At 50.5% G+C, this 16,475-nt stretch overlaps 1 protein-coding gene across 1 annotated transcript in view; it reads left to right on the plus strand.

Moving 5' to 3' along the window:
• Positions 1–9,036, plus strand: part of Nprl2 (Nitrogen permease regulator-like 2) — a 33,263-nt gene extending 24,227 nt beyond the window's left edge. Inside the window, exons 10-11 of the mRNA XM_077681569.1 lie at positions 6,084–6,241; positions 8,892–9,036. Of these exons, the coding sequence (XP_077537695.1) occupies positions 6,084–6,241; positions 8,892–8,959 (226 nt within the window). The 3' untranslated portion in view covers positions 8,960–9,036. The remainder of the gene's footprint in view (positions 1–6,083; positions 6,242–8,891) is intronic.
• The last annotated feature ends 7,439 nt before the right edge of the window (positions 9,037–16,475 follow it).

The raw sequence follows: 16,475 nt of genomic DNA on the forward strand, positions 1-16,475 counted from the left end.
CGGAAGGATGTCTCGCTTAAAGGGGGCTGCATGAGCTTGTATGGTAGCCGAGTTCCACAATTATGGCTCGTCCGAAGCAACGAGCCTTGCCTACTTTGGAAAAACACTTACCTATTGAGCCAGAGTATCTGGCTGTGCTGGTGCGTGGTTATGTGATTTCCCTTTGGGGGGAGGGAGAGTCCTGATGACGAGAAGCCTCGGTGTGCTGGCTCCGAGCCGAGTTTCTGGTTGATTGTGTGTGGCCGGTTTCTCTGAGCTTTGCTCGTGTTTGTGTCGGGGTTTGATATCTGGGGCGCATGGCAACAGGGCTGTCCCTGAGGTCTGTCTTCTTTGGGCCCTTCATCCAGCTGAAGAAAGTTGCGCTGTGATTTAATATTAAGCTGGTCTTTGTTTACGCCAAAAAATCTGGAAAATCTTCGCTGAAAGACTAGGCTGAAGGTGTCGATGTTGGACCAAGAAAGAAAAAGGGAAAATTAAAGGGGGGCAAATATGAAAATTTTGACTGCTGAGATTAAATACAACTATAATAAAAACAGTGCAAATAAGCCAATACACTTGAATGTTTCCGAATGTGGATATAGTGTCTTTAGTGTGTACAAAGCTTATCAATGTCCTTGTAAAAAAAAACACGAAAAAGGAATCACTTGTGTGGTCAAAGCATAAACACTACCAACTCTTGGTTACTCACTTTTGCCATTATGCTGACAAGAGCGCCCCCTCCCCTGGTCAGTAAATTATGTGTTGTTGTGCCAGAGCGCCTGGCCCAAAGGCGTTGCACGAGGCGACGCGCCGACAGCGAGGCTGAGTCACGCCTCTCCCTTTGTCGCTGCGGCGCGGCCGAATCCTGCATCTCGAAACGCTGCGGCGCGGCCGACTCCTGCATCTCGAAACGCTGCGGCGCGGCCGAATCTCTCAGCGGAGAACGACCCAAACAAGGGCATGTCGCTACGCCCGGAGGCGAGGTCACGGAGACGGCGGCGGCATCGCTCTCCCTTTCCCCATTGGCGGCGCAGCTGACTCACCGCTTCGCTACCATTCGTCAGAATTCAAACTTCAGGCAGCGAGAGCTCTGATTGGAGCATTTCGAACTTCTTGGGGCCACAACGAACTCCCGGGCTATAAAAGAAGCCCGGAGGCTCTCATCGTCGGCTTTTCTCGGCGGCTTCTCTCCGGCACCAGTCTCTTCGGAAGCACCGAGTGAAAGGGTGCTGTCGCCTTTGTGCGAATGATGTAACTTTTGCTTACCCTGTATATACTGTATATAAATGTTACTTCAACTTTTCGTCGGCTCGAGAACTTCTTCGCTCTGCTCTGCGCCGCGTCGATAGCGGACGGAGCGAGGCAACGTCGCTACACCGGTGACTGCGCTCGGATGGCCAGTCGCAACAGTGGTGCCAGCGGTGGGATAGTCATTTCCCAACAGTTGGAGGCTGCGGTGGGATCGTCATTCCCAACCGTGGCGACCGCCTTGGGATAATCATTCCCAACAGTGGTGGCAGCGGTGGGATCGACCGGCAACGGCTACTGCCTAGTGTGGTAAGCGCTCGACGTTTTCTCTCAGTTCACCAGACTTCTCTAGCACAGGTTATGGTAGTTTAGAGAAGGGCTGGGTGAAGCACTGTGTATAGCTTTGAGTGTTTCAAGCCTAGAGAAAGTGTTTTGAAACCAAAGCTAGTGCCGAGAGGTAAACAAAGGAGCGTAGAGGATTACTTGCGCGTGCCTTACTAGTAGCTCGGTAGTACAGGAACGGCAAGGGAATTCTAAAGCGGGTAAGCAGCAAGAGGCCAGTGCAAACGATGGAGGACCTTAAAGTGAGGGAACTCATCGAAATTTGCGAGGAGCTGGGCCTTGACTTAGGCCGTGCGAAACGGAAGCATGCGATCCTTGAGATCATGCGGAAGGAGAACGTAACGGCTGAGGAAGTCAATGAGGCCAGGGATGATATCAAAGAGCGCCGTGAGCGCGAGGAGGCCGAAGAGAAAGAGCGCCGCGAGCGCGAGGAGGCCGAAGAAGAAGAGCGCCGCGAGCGCGAGGAAGCGGAAAGGCAGGAACGGAGGGAGGAAGCTGAAAGGCAGGAACGGGAAGCCAAAAGGCAGCTCGAGTTGATGAGGCTAGAGTCGGAGTTCCGTCAGGGTTCGCCGGCGCCTAGCGTGACTTGTCTAACGGTTCAGGCGAGCGGTCCGAGAAGTCAGGACCAACGGCCGCCGTTCGTTGTTCAGAGGTCAGGGCCGGAAGACGGAGCGTCCAAGGCCAAAGGCGAAGCGACCGCACTCGTATTCTTGGACAGAGAAGCGAGCCAGGAAGGCGAGAACGGCGCGGAGGCAGAGAAGCCGCTTCGAAATAAAGATTTCGAAACGCGCGCACAGTCCGCGAGCAGTGGCCAGTGCATGGCACTTACGGGTTCGCAAGCGGGGAAGCTCTCGGAGAATGTTGACTCTTCCCCAGCGAGCGAGAGGCGAAAGGACGCCGAGCAGCTTAGCCCGAACTACGAGCCGAACGAAAACTCTCGCGGTAGGTTAGTCGAACCGCCAGCGGCTGAGGCGGGTTGCGTGAAACCCTTCGGTGGAGAAACGCAGCCGGGCGACACGGAGAGTACGTTGCCACCGTTTTCCGATCAGCCGTTACGCGAAGACGAGCTCAAGGTCGAAGCGCTGCCGATAGGGCCGACAGAGAAATCCGGTGAGCTCGTCGCGAGTGACGTTGACAGAGACCGTACCGCCGTCACCGAGAGCAAAGGGGTGCCTGAGCGAGATAAAGCACTTGCTGAGACGTCCGACAGAGGGCCGTGCGGGTCCGCTGATCTCGTTCATATGTCGGTCTCAGGTTCAACGATCTCGGGAGAACGCTCAGAATCAGCGGAGGCCTCAGAGACGGCTTCCAACAGGATCGCGCACAGTGCGCGAGCTAGCGAGGTTTCTCGTGAAAGTTTGGACGGCGAGGCTGGCCAGACGAAGCCGCTAGAGCCCCCGGAAACAGAAGGTGTTCTTTCGGGTGCGAGCTCTAACTCGGGCGATGTTGTGGCAAAGCCTGCGAACGGGACACGAGAGACGAGCGAGCAACGAAGGCCGAGCGGCGAGCGGACCGAAAGCTCTGGCAGTAGCTTAATCGAGCCACCGTCGGCCGAAGCGGGTTTCGCCATCCCCATCGGCGGGGAAACCCAGGTGGCCGCGCGTTGCGAGGCGAACTCTCCGTTGTCCCCAGTTCTCGATGGCTTGCTTGAAAGCAAGGTGGGGCACTTTCACCCGCATTCCAAGCCAGTGGAACGAAGGTGCTCAGGGCGAAAGCGGGAGTTGAGAGCTTTCTGCTTTGAGCGGAAACGCGATTGGGAGGCATGCGTGCCGGCCGCGATGTTGGCCTTGAAGTCAGCTCCGCACGAGATTACGGGCGTCAGCTTTGCGAGGCTTGTATATGACCGCGGAAAGAGAACGCGTTTCGAATAACGAAACTAGCCTATGGGGAAGAGCTAGTTGTAACGCTGCGTTCTTCGTTTCCCCGTTCGGACAGTCCGTCCCGTCATGTTCAGCTTCGGTCTCAAACGCGCGCCGTGTGGCCTTTTGAGTCGAAACTAATGGGTCGGTGTTTCGTGGCCTGTCAGAGTACGCGCTGGTTAGGAGCATGTCGTCTTAGAGTCGTGCTGAGCAGGCTCAAAGAAGCAGGCCTATCAGTCAGTCAGTGTCACATAGGTTGCGCCGAAGTGACGTAACTAAGGCAGGTGGTTGTGGTAGCGCGGCCGACGAAGACCGTCAGTCGTAAAGTAGCCGCAGTCGTAAGCTATCGCCGACCAACGACTAAGTCTGAGATAAGGACTTTTTCGGGTTTGACTGGATATGGCTAGACTTGGGGGAGAAATCACTCCACACTTGCTAGCCCGTTACTGACGCTCTCAGAACGACGGAGCCAGTGGGGGTGAAATCGGACACAAAGTAGGAGGGCGCGTTTTAAGCGCTGAAACGAGCCTTGAGCGAGGAGCCAGTTCTAACGGTCCCCGACTTTTCGAAAGGTTCGTTATTCAGTGCGATCGAGCAATCGTGGCGAATGGCCGGGAACGACCAGTGTTGTACTTCAGCCGCAAGCTAACTTGCAGGAAAGAGGCTAACCGTAATTCCGGAAAGGAATGTGGCTGCGTCGTGTGGGCAGTGCAGAAGTTTGCGTGCTCTGTAGCCGGTAACGCAGACGCACTAGGCCGGGCGTTCTTAGTGCTACATTCGTCCTCCCCGTGTCTTTCGTTTCGTTTCTTCGTGAGTAGCTTTTATCGAAGCAGGTAGATGGGAGAAAAATTATTGCCCTCATTTGCTGCCTCAGTTGATTATTTCCGCACCGCGTGATTTCGAGTAATCAACCTTAGTTATCCTTTAAGTTCGTGTGTTACGTTCGACACTTAGTGTGAGTTCTTCTTTTAAGAGTTTTACGTCCCGCATGGGTCTCTTGGTGTAGAGGGTCCAAATTGGGGATAGACACTTAGCTAGGACAGTTTGTCACGTTTTAGAGTCTGGTGTTCTGACAGAGGACTCTGGTGCTTGCTTGCGCTGGGTGTTGCCTGTTGTCGGTCGGTTCTTTGCAAGCTCCAGAACGATGAGCAACCGGTGCTGAGGACAGACCGGAAGAGCCGGACGAAGCTGGTCGAGACACCTGGGCAGCACGGCGAGGTACCTGTGATCCGGACCTGGCAGGTGGTACCTGTTCAAGGAGAGGAACTTGGTGGAGCCACCCTTTTCCTGGGGCACTGGAGGTGTACCTGGATGAGCCTGGCGAACGAGCGCGCCCAGCATCCGAGCCACGTGGAGGCAGCTCGTCTTCACGGCGCATTGTCTGGCGGCGGGGGTGCTGTTGTGCCAGAGCGCCTGGCCCAAAGGCGTTGCACGAGGCGACGCGCCGACAGCGAGGCTGAGTCACGCCTCTCCCTTTGTCGCTGCGGCGCGGCCGAATCCTGCATCTCGAAACGCTGCGGCGCGGCCGACTCCTGCATCTCGAAACGCTGCGGCGCGGCCGAATCTCTCAGCGGAGAACGACCCAAACAAGGGCATGTCGCTACGCCCGGAGGCGAGGTCACGGAGACGGCGGCGGCATCGCTCTCCCTTTCCCCATTGGCGGCGCAGCTGACTCACCGCTTCGCTACCATTCGTCAGAATTCAAACTTCAGGCAGCGAGAGCTCTGATTGGAGCATTTCGAACTTCTTGGGGCCACAACGAACTCCCGGGCTATAAAAGAAGCCCGGAGGCTCTCATCGTCGGCTTTTCTCGGCGGCTTCTCTCCGGCACCAGTCTCTTCGGAAGCACCGAGTGAAAGGGTGCTGTCGCCTTTGTGCGAATGATGTAACTTTTGCTTACCCTGTATATACTGTATATAAATGTTACTTCAACTTTTCGTCGGCTCGAGAACTTCTTCGCTCTGCTCTGCGCCGCGTCGATAGCGGACGGAGCGAGGCAACGTCGCTACACCGGTGACTGCGCTCGGATGGCCAGTCGCAACAGTGGTGCCAGCGGTGGGATAGTCATTTCCCAACAGTTGGAGGCTGCGGTGGGATCGTCATTCCCAACCGTGGCGACCGCCTTGGGATAATCATTCCCAACAGTGTACTATAATAGTGTTCTGCTTCAGCTAACGTGTACCACGGTTAGTGGTTTTCTCATACATTGGCTTTCTTTGCACACCTGCAGCGCTCTGTGGGGAAGCCACCTTCTTCAAGGAAACGCATGTCATCAGGCAGATCCCAGTTCAATTCTTCAAGAGAGGCTTAAAATTGAATAACTGTCGTTATATCGAACTGTTGAATGGTAAACGTGATTTGAAGTTCTGGATATTTGCACGCCTGTAGCTAGAGGACGTCATGCGGCCATCAGCTCAACACTGTCAAAACCAACGTTGCCGACTACCCCATGTAAGCAAGATCACTCGTGGCACTGTTGAAGCATGCCGGACCACTAGACGGTTAAAAGTGCGTCTTTTCTTTCAGCTGTGCTGTCTCAGAGAAATAAGGGTGCCAATAATCAATTGGTCAGGCAGGGGTGACTGTGTATTGGCCCCGCCGCCCGTGAGGAGGCAATGCTGAGCCGGTGTCTCTCTCTCTGCGCTGCCTCCCCAGGAAGCTGGTGCAGTATGGTGTGATGAAGGGCCTGCTGCGCCGGCTGCACAAGTACCCCATCGACCTGAAGCGGTCCCCCGAGAGCATCGCCCGGGGAAAGCCCGTCGCCAGGTACTTCGACGGGGCGCACAGCTACGACGACATCTGCGCCAAGACGGGTGAGAGGCCCCGCGTTGCAGCCTTTGGGGGTACTGACAACCAGGCATGCGTGGTGCCAGCAAAGCTCATTATCCTCCTGCATTGCCAAGAATGGCGTACTCTTGAAGCCTCCCTGCCCTTTTGAACGCCTATTGTTTGGAAGGAAGGTCCTAGTGGGGAAAAAACAAAACAAAAGCAGTGCTCTTTGGCCCTTGCCGGAAAAGCTTGGAATGTGGTAGCAGTCATCTCAAGTCTCAGGTTGTGTTGAGGACCTTTGTTTGCTGCTTTCTTTCTTCTCCCTTTTGTCGGAGACATCCCCCCACTGTTGTGTCCAGCTGCCATGCAATGCCACACGGGTGTGTTCCGAGGGTAAATTGTGGCGCATGGCATTTGATGGCATATCAACAGTGCCGTGTGATTGTTCAGAATTCAAACGGTTTACGACACTAAGTGTGGCTCGGTTCGCCCCGCCGTGGTGACTCAGTGGCTAAGGTGTTGTTGCGCTGCTGAGCACGAGGTCGCGGGTTCGATTCCCGGCCGCAGCGGCCGCTTTTCTGATGGGGGAGAAAAGTCGTTAGAGTATCGACGTGCAGCTTGGTGGCGGTAGGTATTCAAGGCGCACATTTGTAAGACGCACATTGACAGTGTGTGCCGAGCAATTGTCAACTATCATCTAAATATTCTGACCCTCCTTTCTCATCTTCTTGTCCACACTCAAGAGCCACTCGGTGAAGAGCTCTTACGCCATCCAGGCTTGCTTGTTTGCCCTGTACTCGCAGGGCAGCGACACTGCATTCTTCATGCAGCGCGGCTTCTTTTCCGTGCCAGTCGCATTGCAGCAGTAGAGCACCGTGACTCTCACTTTCGACTTTTTGCCGCCTTTGCACTCTTCCCCCTCGAAGTGCACTGTCTTGTCCGGCAAAAGTTGGTAGGAGCAGGCCATTTCATCAGCATTGAAAACATCACCTGCCTGGTATGACTCTACCATTTCCTGAACATTCTGTTCGCGCCATGTGGCTGCTGCTGCTTCGTCCACTGCCTTTTCTTTGCACGACACAGTCTTTCAGCTGATGGCATTTCGCTGGAGAAAACAGTAAAGCCAACTGGAAGACACTTTGAAGTTGGCGCCGTCGAAAATTGTCGCGCACTGCTGTGCCTTGTCCTGCATAAGTGGGCTGGACACAGGCGCGTTCTCTGCTCAGACGCCTTTTAACCACGTCGGCACCACCGAGTCTACCTGCTGGAAGTCGCGCAGCCGCAGTCGCTTCCATGAGGGGTGGTGGCAGTTGTGAACCGCGCCACTCCATGCTCCTTCGCCACGGCAGCTTGCTTTTTCCTGGCTTCTACTTCCTGAAGAATGTCCACTTTCTTACTTAGCGAAAACTGTTTCCGCTTCTTTTGCCGTAGGAAGTGATGAAGACATGACGACACAAAGGCCGGCAAGTATGCAAAAAAAAAAAAAAGATGTCTAGTGAAGCTTGGGCACTACAGTTGACAGCGGATGTGCAACAGAGAAGGGGCAAGGAAAACCCGATGCCCCTGCAGACATCGCCACCTTGGCGTGGCACCAAAAATGAGAGGCGAAAAAAAGAAGCTCCATTCTGCATTTAGTTTCTCTCCTCTCGCACTGTATCAGATTTTCTCAGCCGTGCATGGCACTTCACCTTGAAAGGAAAGGAAAGGGAAAAAAAAGGAGTGTGGTGCAGCAGGCCACCTGAGCAGTAGCAGCACAGAAAAAATTGTGGTGGGGCGCGGCTTTCTGAATGGAGGAGGCCACCCATCCTTCATTTTTTATTTTTTTTCCCCCCACCTCACCTTTTTTTGCTCTCTTGCATCTGCTTGTGTGTTCCATGGAGCAAATTGCAAGGCGCCCGCTCCTGCGCTGCGCTTTTCTATGTTGTCTGCTAGCCTACTGCTCTGGTTGCCACGATTTTTTCTGTGAAATCAGAATCCCCAGCCTTGAAAATATGAGTCCGTAGTACTGAGGCATTAACATGGTACGGAACTAAATAAAACGATCGTTATTTTGGAAAGTTCACTATTCCAAAGTACACACTATAATTTTACATTAAAACCGATAAAACTAAGCAGTCGGCATGGGATTTCTTAAATGCTCGATAATGTGGCCGTTAATGTGGCATTCGTTGTATCGAGATTTGACTTAGTGGCCTGGAATGGAGAGGTGCGAGAATTCACAGAAACAGTTCGTGCAGTTTTTTTTTCCCTCCTGAAACCATGCCTTGAAAGAACGTGTCTTGAATTGTGTGCTGTTGCTGGTGTCATGTATTGCTGTGCTGCTGTCCACTGCCAACATTTATCCAAAGTTTATCTTGGCAGTCGGGCATCTCGCATAATTCTCCAAAAACAAACAAAGATTCACTGCATTGAAACAGCTTTGTTGTGATGTAGTCCTGCACAAAGCCCCGTGATTTGCCCCGAAGATGGTATGCAGTGGATTTTCGTTGTAGGTCTCTTTCAGCAACCCGCATGGGCAGCAGCTAGTTTAATTACTGGGCATTACCGAGTTCATTATGCTTGCATGTAGGGTTGTCGGGGACGTGTGCACAGTGCAGTGCACGTTGCAGGTTGCCGGATAGGAACTTTTTCCCCCACACCTCGAGCAGTGTGTTCATGCATTTAACTAACCAGACTGACTCTCTTCCCCGACAGGCCTGAGCTACAAGGAGCTGGACGACATACTGGACAAGGATGCAAATGTGTGCGTGTGCTGGAAGTGAGAGACAGAGGCTGTGTTCATTTCTGTTCAAGCATCAAGTTGTACATATGGAGTATAAAAGCTTTTATAACTGTTTGACACCGTATTTTCCTGTTTATAAGTCGCACTTTTGTATAAGTCGCACCCCCCTCAAAACGGCAGTTTTTCCACAAAAAAAAAACATATAAGTCGCACCGGTGTATAAGACGCACCAACATACAAAACACACTCAATCAGGTAAACTCCTAGAAGACCAGTCCGTTGGAAAGTGCGGCGAAAGTACATGGTTGCGGCGGCCACCGCCTCTGAACACATCCCCCAGTAAGCAGTGCTAGATACGTGCACCTACCATCCAAAGTCTAGACAGAACTAACTTCTCAAAAATGGTTTAATAATACACACAGAAGGCACGTACTTACAGACGGTGTTTAGCCAAAACCATCAAAGCCTTCTTCCCTCGCCAACAAATAATTCATTCGTTTAGACCATGGAGCTGTGTCTCAACACGCGCTGACCTCGCGCAGCACAAAGGCACCTTTCCGAGCGCGGGCGACGCACGGCCGCCATGTACCAAATTTATTCCATACATAAGTCGCACCGGTAGATAAGATGCACCAACAAAAATTTCAGAAAAAAAAATGCAAATTGTACCCCGGAAAATACGGTACTTGTTGCTTTACTGGGGATGTTTGCTAGCGTCTGACACATTTAAGCATGGTTACTTTTACATAGTTACTTTTACAGCTGTTACATGAATCAGAATGTAGGACATATCAGGATGCTTCCTCTGGTTGTTTTTATGTGCGTTTTTTTTTTTTTTAGAGAACACTGAAGCTGAACTTGAACACTGAAGTTTGTATTAACTGAAAGATGACACCTTTCAAATGAGTTTCTGCTTTTGCTAGATGGTAAACAATGCTTTACAATTGAAGCTGGCATTTTTCTGTGATGGAAATGGCGTGCCAATCACAACTATGAGGAACTGCCTGCAATGCCATTCAAGCTAATTCATGTAAGGGACTTTGTGTTGATTAGGACATTATGAACTTCACTACTAGTATGGAACCCTAGCAGGGGATAGGTCAGTCGATGATTCCTGATAACTTGATGGTCAGAAGGCACATAGCAGATGACGGTCTGCTCCATGGCTATTTACAATTTACTCAAAGTTGTCAGTTACAAGGCATGACGAGACAGCTAGTGGACTTTTGGTCATGTCTGAATAAGCGGACCCCCTGTAAACCCCAAACCGCTTGATTTTATTGAGCAAACCTCACCTCCAAGGAGGACAAAACCCAAGAGGTAGAGAAGGAAAACGATGTATATTTCTAGCCGCTCATAGGCCACATGGCAGCCGAAAGGCAGAGCTCATAATTGGGCACGAGGCCCATACGTTCTCCAAGAATTCCTCCCCGTTCTCTCGCAACCCAGACTGCAGTTCCTGGAGAACATTCGCACCGGATGCCCGAAAAGAAAAAAAAAAAATTCTAACTCTGGGCACGTTGTTACAGCGATTCCAGAGTGGCCTCGAAGTGAGCGAAAAGCAACACATTCTCCGAACTACCCATTTTGGAGCGCTCATTCCCTGAATTCCCGTGGAAATGAGGAACGTGCGTCTTTTCCCCGTGAGCAGAATCTCTCAGCCACATTCGCGGCCCTAAAAGAACAAATGAAAAACTGCATCTGAAAAGTAACTTTGAACTTCTACGTACAAAAAAAAACATTGCAGGCCAGCCTTAGTAGGAGATGCAACCCAAGCCTAACCTAGTGTAGACAACACCCGCGTGATTTGCCGCTACAGCAGCTGATGGCCAGACAGGTTGCGTAGCTGGTTGAGCCTGTAATTTCGTGCCTGTGTTGCTGTTGTTGTATATAAGTAGACATAGGCAATGAAATAGGGCAGTAGCTTTGTTGTTCACTTGCATGAATCTTCTCACGGTACTTGGGCAACAATGCAACAAATCTAACTGAAACTGAAAGATCACTCCAGTAGTACTAGTGGGAGAGCCTGCATAATAATGCTAAGAGCTGAAGTTCGTGCTCTTTAAAAAACATGGGCAAAGTGGAAGTCCTCGCATGCATTTGATTTACATCTACATGGTTCCTGCCTGGCTGTGTCTATGTTCAGGATTTGTGGCGTCACAAAGTGTACTGTGGGAAAGTGTATGGGGAAGCAATACCTGATTTTATGCTTTTGAAAATTGCCGCATGAGCAAACAACAGCATTTGCTGTGTGTGGTGTGTTCCCTTCAAAGTAGCTTCAGGCAGATTATGTTTCACAGTATATGTACCCTAATAAAAAAAACTGGTTGATTCCTCTGTCATAGGAATCGGTAAGCGTGATTTGCGGGTCGGCAGCTGTCTTGTGGGTGTGCTTGGTGAGCGACGTCCTGCTGGCAGGTTGCTTCGGCAAAGTTGTACTGGCGTCATTTCTATGACGGATATGATGTCAGTGAAATCTTGGTGTATCCCAGCATAAAACACTTTCGTGTTAAAATATGAACACCCTAAGTATAATGTACTCTTTAGTACTAAAGGTTGCTTCCCCGCAAGAAGACCCTGTGTGCAGGGGTGCACCCTTTACAGGCCGCTTGCTTTCTTGCACTGGCATCATTTCCGTGACGGATATGATGTCAGTGAAATCTTGGTGTATCCAGGAATAAAACACTTTCGTGCTAAAAAAGAAAGGTTCATAGGCTGGTGTACAGGATCTCGGGGGAATCCAGACAAGCTACACTAAAGAACTACCAAGCCACTAGCAAGGTGGCAGTGTCTGAAGCTTGTGCAGAAGCTTGATTACTTGCGCACAATAGATGGACTCTAATGCTTGAATACTGCCAGAGAAATACAGGTAGTTAACCAACAACAGGCTCGTTGTGGGGCCAGAGCACTTTGCTCACTTGCCAAGTTGGCTCAGACTTTAATATAATCATGGTCATGAGGAGCTGTCATAGTGCTATTCTGTCAAGGCGGCTGCCACAACTACCAACAAGTGTGTCGTTACAAGAATGCCTCCTCGTTGCTCCCAACAAGAGCAGGAGTGGCAAATATTTTTCTTGTTCATACTAAATCATTTAAGAGCTGTTTTATATTGATAAAACAACTTTAGGTGCTCTGTTAACAATATTGTTTTTGGCAGCCACAGACAACTTTAGGTCTAGCTCATGTATATACAGCAAACTCCTGTTAAAACAAACTCAGTTGACAAATTCTCGCTTGTGCCAAGCAACGTGGGACTGTTCGTTTGGTTTTTCATAGACCCAATGCAAAAAGAATCCGCTTAAGATGAACAGCCTTGCACGTACTCTGGTTAAGGTGAACAACTTTCAACTGCTGGCGATTCTGGGTAGCGAACATGGCGGGATGTGGCGGGGCATTCACGCAACCAGAGGGAAAGAAAAGTAACAGGAATTCGCGCCACAGAGGAAGGGAGGGAGTGAGAAGTAACAGGAATTCGCGCCACAGAGGAAGGGAGGGAGTGAGAAAAGCAGACTCGTGGATAAAGCTACCTTTCAACCCGTGGAGCCACCCGCAAAGCAAAGAAGAAAAAAAGAGCGAGGGCGAGTTTGTTGGCCACTCTGATCTGGAGGAGAGAGGCGCACAACTAGGATAAAAAAGGTAAAAAAAGCGACGATGGAGATTTTCTGTGAACGTAGCAGCTCTCCTGACCAATGCCATTTCTCAGCGTCAGCACGCAAGTTCGCGTCGGTTCACGTCGCGAGTCCCACCGCGTCACCGCCTAGAAAGTGAGGAGGTCCCTCTGTCTCTGCTGCGTTGTTGCTTGAAGTAGTGGGTGTACACTCTCCGTCACCGCTTGGACTGGATAGAACCAGGCAAGAGCACTTGAAGACAGCCTTCTATCAAGTTGCGCACTCAAATGAATGTTTTTTTTCCCCACTACGTATACTCCATTCAGCGTCTTGAAGCATTATATTTGCATGCACCTTGGCATGTTGCCGATTCTTTTTTTGGGAGGGCTTCTGATAAGACGAATGAACCATCACATTCCCTTGGAGTTCAGTCTTAATGGGAGTTCACTGTAATACGTAGTATGAAACTATATGCCCCTGACAACTCGCATGACATCGAACCTCCAGGTGGAATTCCTATGAAAATGATGGGGGCTTCCTAACCCAGCTATGTGGAAAGTGGATTCCTTCACGAGAGAGGATGTCAGTGGGAGACCAACAAGAGTCTGACCTCCTATGCCATCATCTGCAACTTGCATGGCATCGCAGGGATGGCGTGCCATGCATGGCTCGCAAGGGAGCTAGAGCACGTGGCCACGCGGCCTAGGGTTGCCACCTGCCCGGTTTTGGACCAGCCCGACCGGTGTTTTAAACAGCGGGCCGGTTGCCGGTTCATACTTAAAACCGGCCGTCATTGGCCATTTTAGATGCGACGCTGAGAGGAGCATCTCGCCAGTGGCCCTGTCCTGCGTGCGTCCGTCGTCTGCGTCCGCACAGCTGCGTCTCTCCTCCGCTCGCCTCCTCTCCTCTCTCCAATAGCGAACGCTCTCTCCTAACATCTGCGGTCGCGCTGCGCACGGCTGCGCACTGTGCGCATGTGCATTACTCTCTCTCCGCGGTCTCCTCTCCTTCGGGCGCGCTGCGCATAGAAGCGGAGTGCCGCGCTCCGGCCGGTCTCTCAGTCGACGGTCGTCCGCGCTTGCTCTCTTGCCGTACCCGACGATTGCTTGATGCGACGCCAATAGAACCCCCTTCAGCGTCGCATCACACCAGGGTTCCCGTGAGGGGAGGTGGGCGTAATTTTTTTGGCCTTTGCGCCGTGATTATGTCCGTTTTTGCGTTTTATAAGCGTCAATTCAACAAGTAAGACGATAAATATGTGTTGACAAGCTGCGCAAAGACACGCGAGCAGAAAAAATACGCGGGCGAGCGCGCTGCCCGAGATGGAGGGGGACCTAAAGGAGGAAGAAAACAACGAAATGCTGCCGCCGGGGTCAGCAATTGCGGTTACATTTCAGTGGACCACATAGAGAGCAATAACCTAGCTCTGAATCATTTTCAGTACAAAGGATATGTTGTTTCCGCGCTCATAAAACACTACAATAATTGGCACTACATGTCAAAAGCATGCACACAGTAAACATTCTATACTATACCCCCCAGCTGTTCAGACTTTCAAGGACAAACTTTGTAGTCGAGCTTTGTTATTGACTCGGTGTGCACTTGCCAGCAGCACGCTTGAGAATTCCACCCATCAGCTAGCCTTAGATCACACAACAGCTGGGTATAGTTGACCTGTCGGACGGGAGCACATCATCGTGGTACGGCAAATTAATGAGCTGTGCTGCATGAAAGATGACCAGCTGCCCAACTCCAAGCCCAACTCCAAGTCCCCAAATGCTCAAGCATCTGTCGTAGAGGTGTGTGAATATTTGAGACTGAATGTCACGAATAGTGGGGGAAGGGGGACAACATCTTTACTCGCCGGCTAAAAGGTCACGGTGGCTCTCACTCCCTCGCTAGGTGGGGGGTGCCGGCCGTGACTGCTGGCGTGTGATCGCCGCCAGCGCAAACTGCGCGGCGGCTTTCTGTGCGTCCTTGTCCGTCTCGCGCACCGCACGCGCGAGATGGGCCGGTAGTATATTCGTTCCCGCTTCCGCGTCGAATAGTGTTAGCCAGTTATGTCAAATTGACGAATAACTAAGTTTACCCTGGTGCACAAACGTCCAAGCTTCACCAGAATAACAAAGTTGACTCTGGTGCACGATGTGCAAACTTCCAAGCTTCACCACATGGCAAGCCCCTTTGGGATGGCTTTTTGCACAACGCCAAAGCTGTGCACAAAAGCCTAACATGGGCAGACCTCTCGCGCGCTCACTCAAGCATGTATGTTTTTCAACCATAAAGAAGCTTCCTGTCATAGGCTGGCACGAGCCATGCCATACCAGGTACTAGCACGACGTGACTGGAGGGACTGGAGCCAAATATATTTTTTGTTCCACTGCTCTGCCATCCTGGCGTAATCCTTAAACTCTTTTGAACCATTTACATTTGTACATGAACCGTCCGGACTGCCTACGCTACATTTTTTTTTGTTTACGAGTTGCAGTACAGAGTTTGATATTAACACACCTTTACATATCAAGCAAGCAGGCAGACTAACTATGTTGTGTGAAACGTTCCTAGAACACGTACAAAACACCAATTAGCCCTGCCAACCAGCCATGTGTGTCTGAAAAACGCTGGCGTAAGAGTAAACGGTCATTATATGTCCGTGCAGGCAAGAAGTACATTTTTTTGGTTCGGTCATTCTCCCCTCAGTGTTCTTTGCCCAGTTGAAAGCTAGCCATTGCAAAGCCCCCCACTCACCTTTCGTTGTTCCCTTGGCTTTTGTCGATGGCAATGACTTGGAATGTTTTTATTTCTCCTACGGATCTGGGAGAGTGCTGAACTAGCCAATGGGACCTGAACTGCTTTCTATTCATGAGACTTTGGAATATGTTTAAGCTTGTAGTCTTACAATGGTTATGGTATTTGCACAAGAATGTGGCATTCTAGATAACATGCAGCACGTTTTGTTACACAGCAGACTCCCATCATGACAAACTTGGCCGAGACAAATTTATGGTCCTGTAGGAACAAACGTTTAACACCCACATGAGAAGTTGTACACCTACCTGGAAAAAATTCGTCAAGTTTGTCCTAATGGGAATTCACTGCAGTGAATGTGGTGGCAGGAACAAGACATTCCTGGCACTAACTGTACCTTGGAGTTTGGTGCAATACTGCTTTTTCCACATACACCTTCAACTCTTTCCAATTGATCACAGAAGCTAATCATTATTTATGCTAGAGTGGCTGCTGCATTAAATTGGGGTTTTTGCTCAGAATTTTACTGAAATTGTCCTGTATGGTAGGTTAGTGTTTGTTCTTGTCTGTCGCAACCCCGAATTTTTCGGTGCATATGAAAGATCCACAGATCTAAACTAATCCACAGCCCCCCACTAGGCACTCCTCGTGGCTCAGTTGCGGATTCAGCACATCAAACCCGCAAAATACAAAATATGTTTGTCTATCACCACCTCAGAATGTGGTTATTCCTTACGTTCCAATGCTTGTAGCGACCCTAAAACTAAATTAGTCCTTACGTTGCTATGTTTGTAGTGACCCTATTGTCTAGACAAGTTATGGGATGTAGGCAGTTTAGAGACCAGACCATTACGCAGACTTCGCAGCGTCAACTACTTTTATCTGGAGACACGTCTACCAAGTGCAAGTACAGGAACTGCAGACCCTTTTTAGCCGCCACATTTTCAGAACTTTTTTTTTTTTTTATGTTAAGCATTTCGGGTAGTAGAGAATTTTATCTGAAGAGCACAAGAACAAGGATAAAAATTACAGGTGCTACCTTTAATTTACTTGACAGCCAGGGCGAGTCTGTTGCTTTTGTCCTTTTCTGTTCTCGGCTTCTGTTCTACAATGCTATTTTTGCAACAGGCGTAGCACACGGCAGAGAGACATATGTTGCTCACAATTCACCATGCACAAGAAAGACAGTGGACGAGAAAA

Source organism: Haemaphysalis longicornis, unplaced genomic scaffold, assembly GCF_048455015.1.
Source record: "Haemaphysalis longicornis isolate Haplotype H1 unplaced genomic scaffold, Haemaphysalis longicornis Haplotype H1 scaffold_8, whole genome shotgun sequence".
NCBI classification, from domain to species: Eukaryota; Metazoa; Arthropoda; class Arachnida; order Ixodida; family Ixodidae; genus Haemaphysalis; species Haemaphysalis longicornis.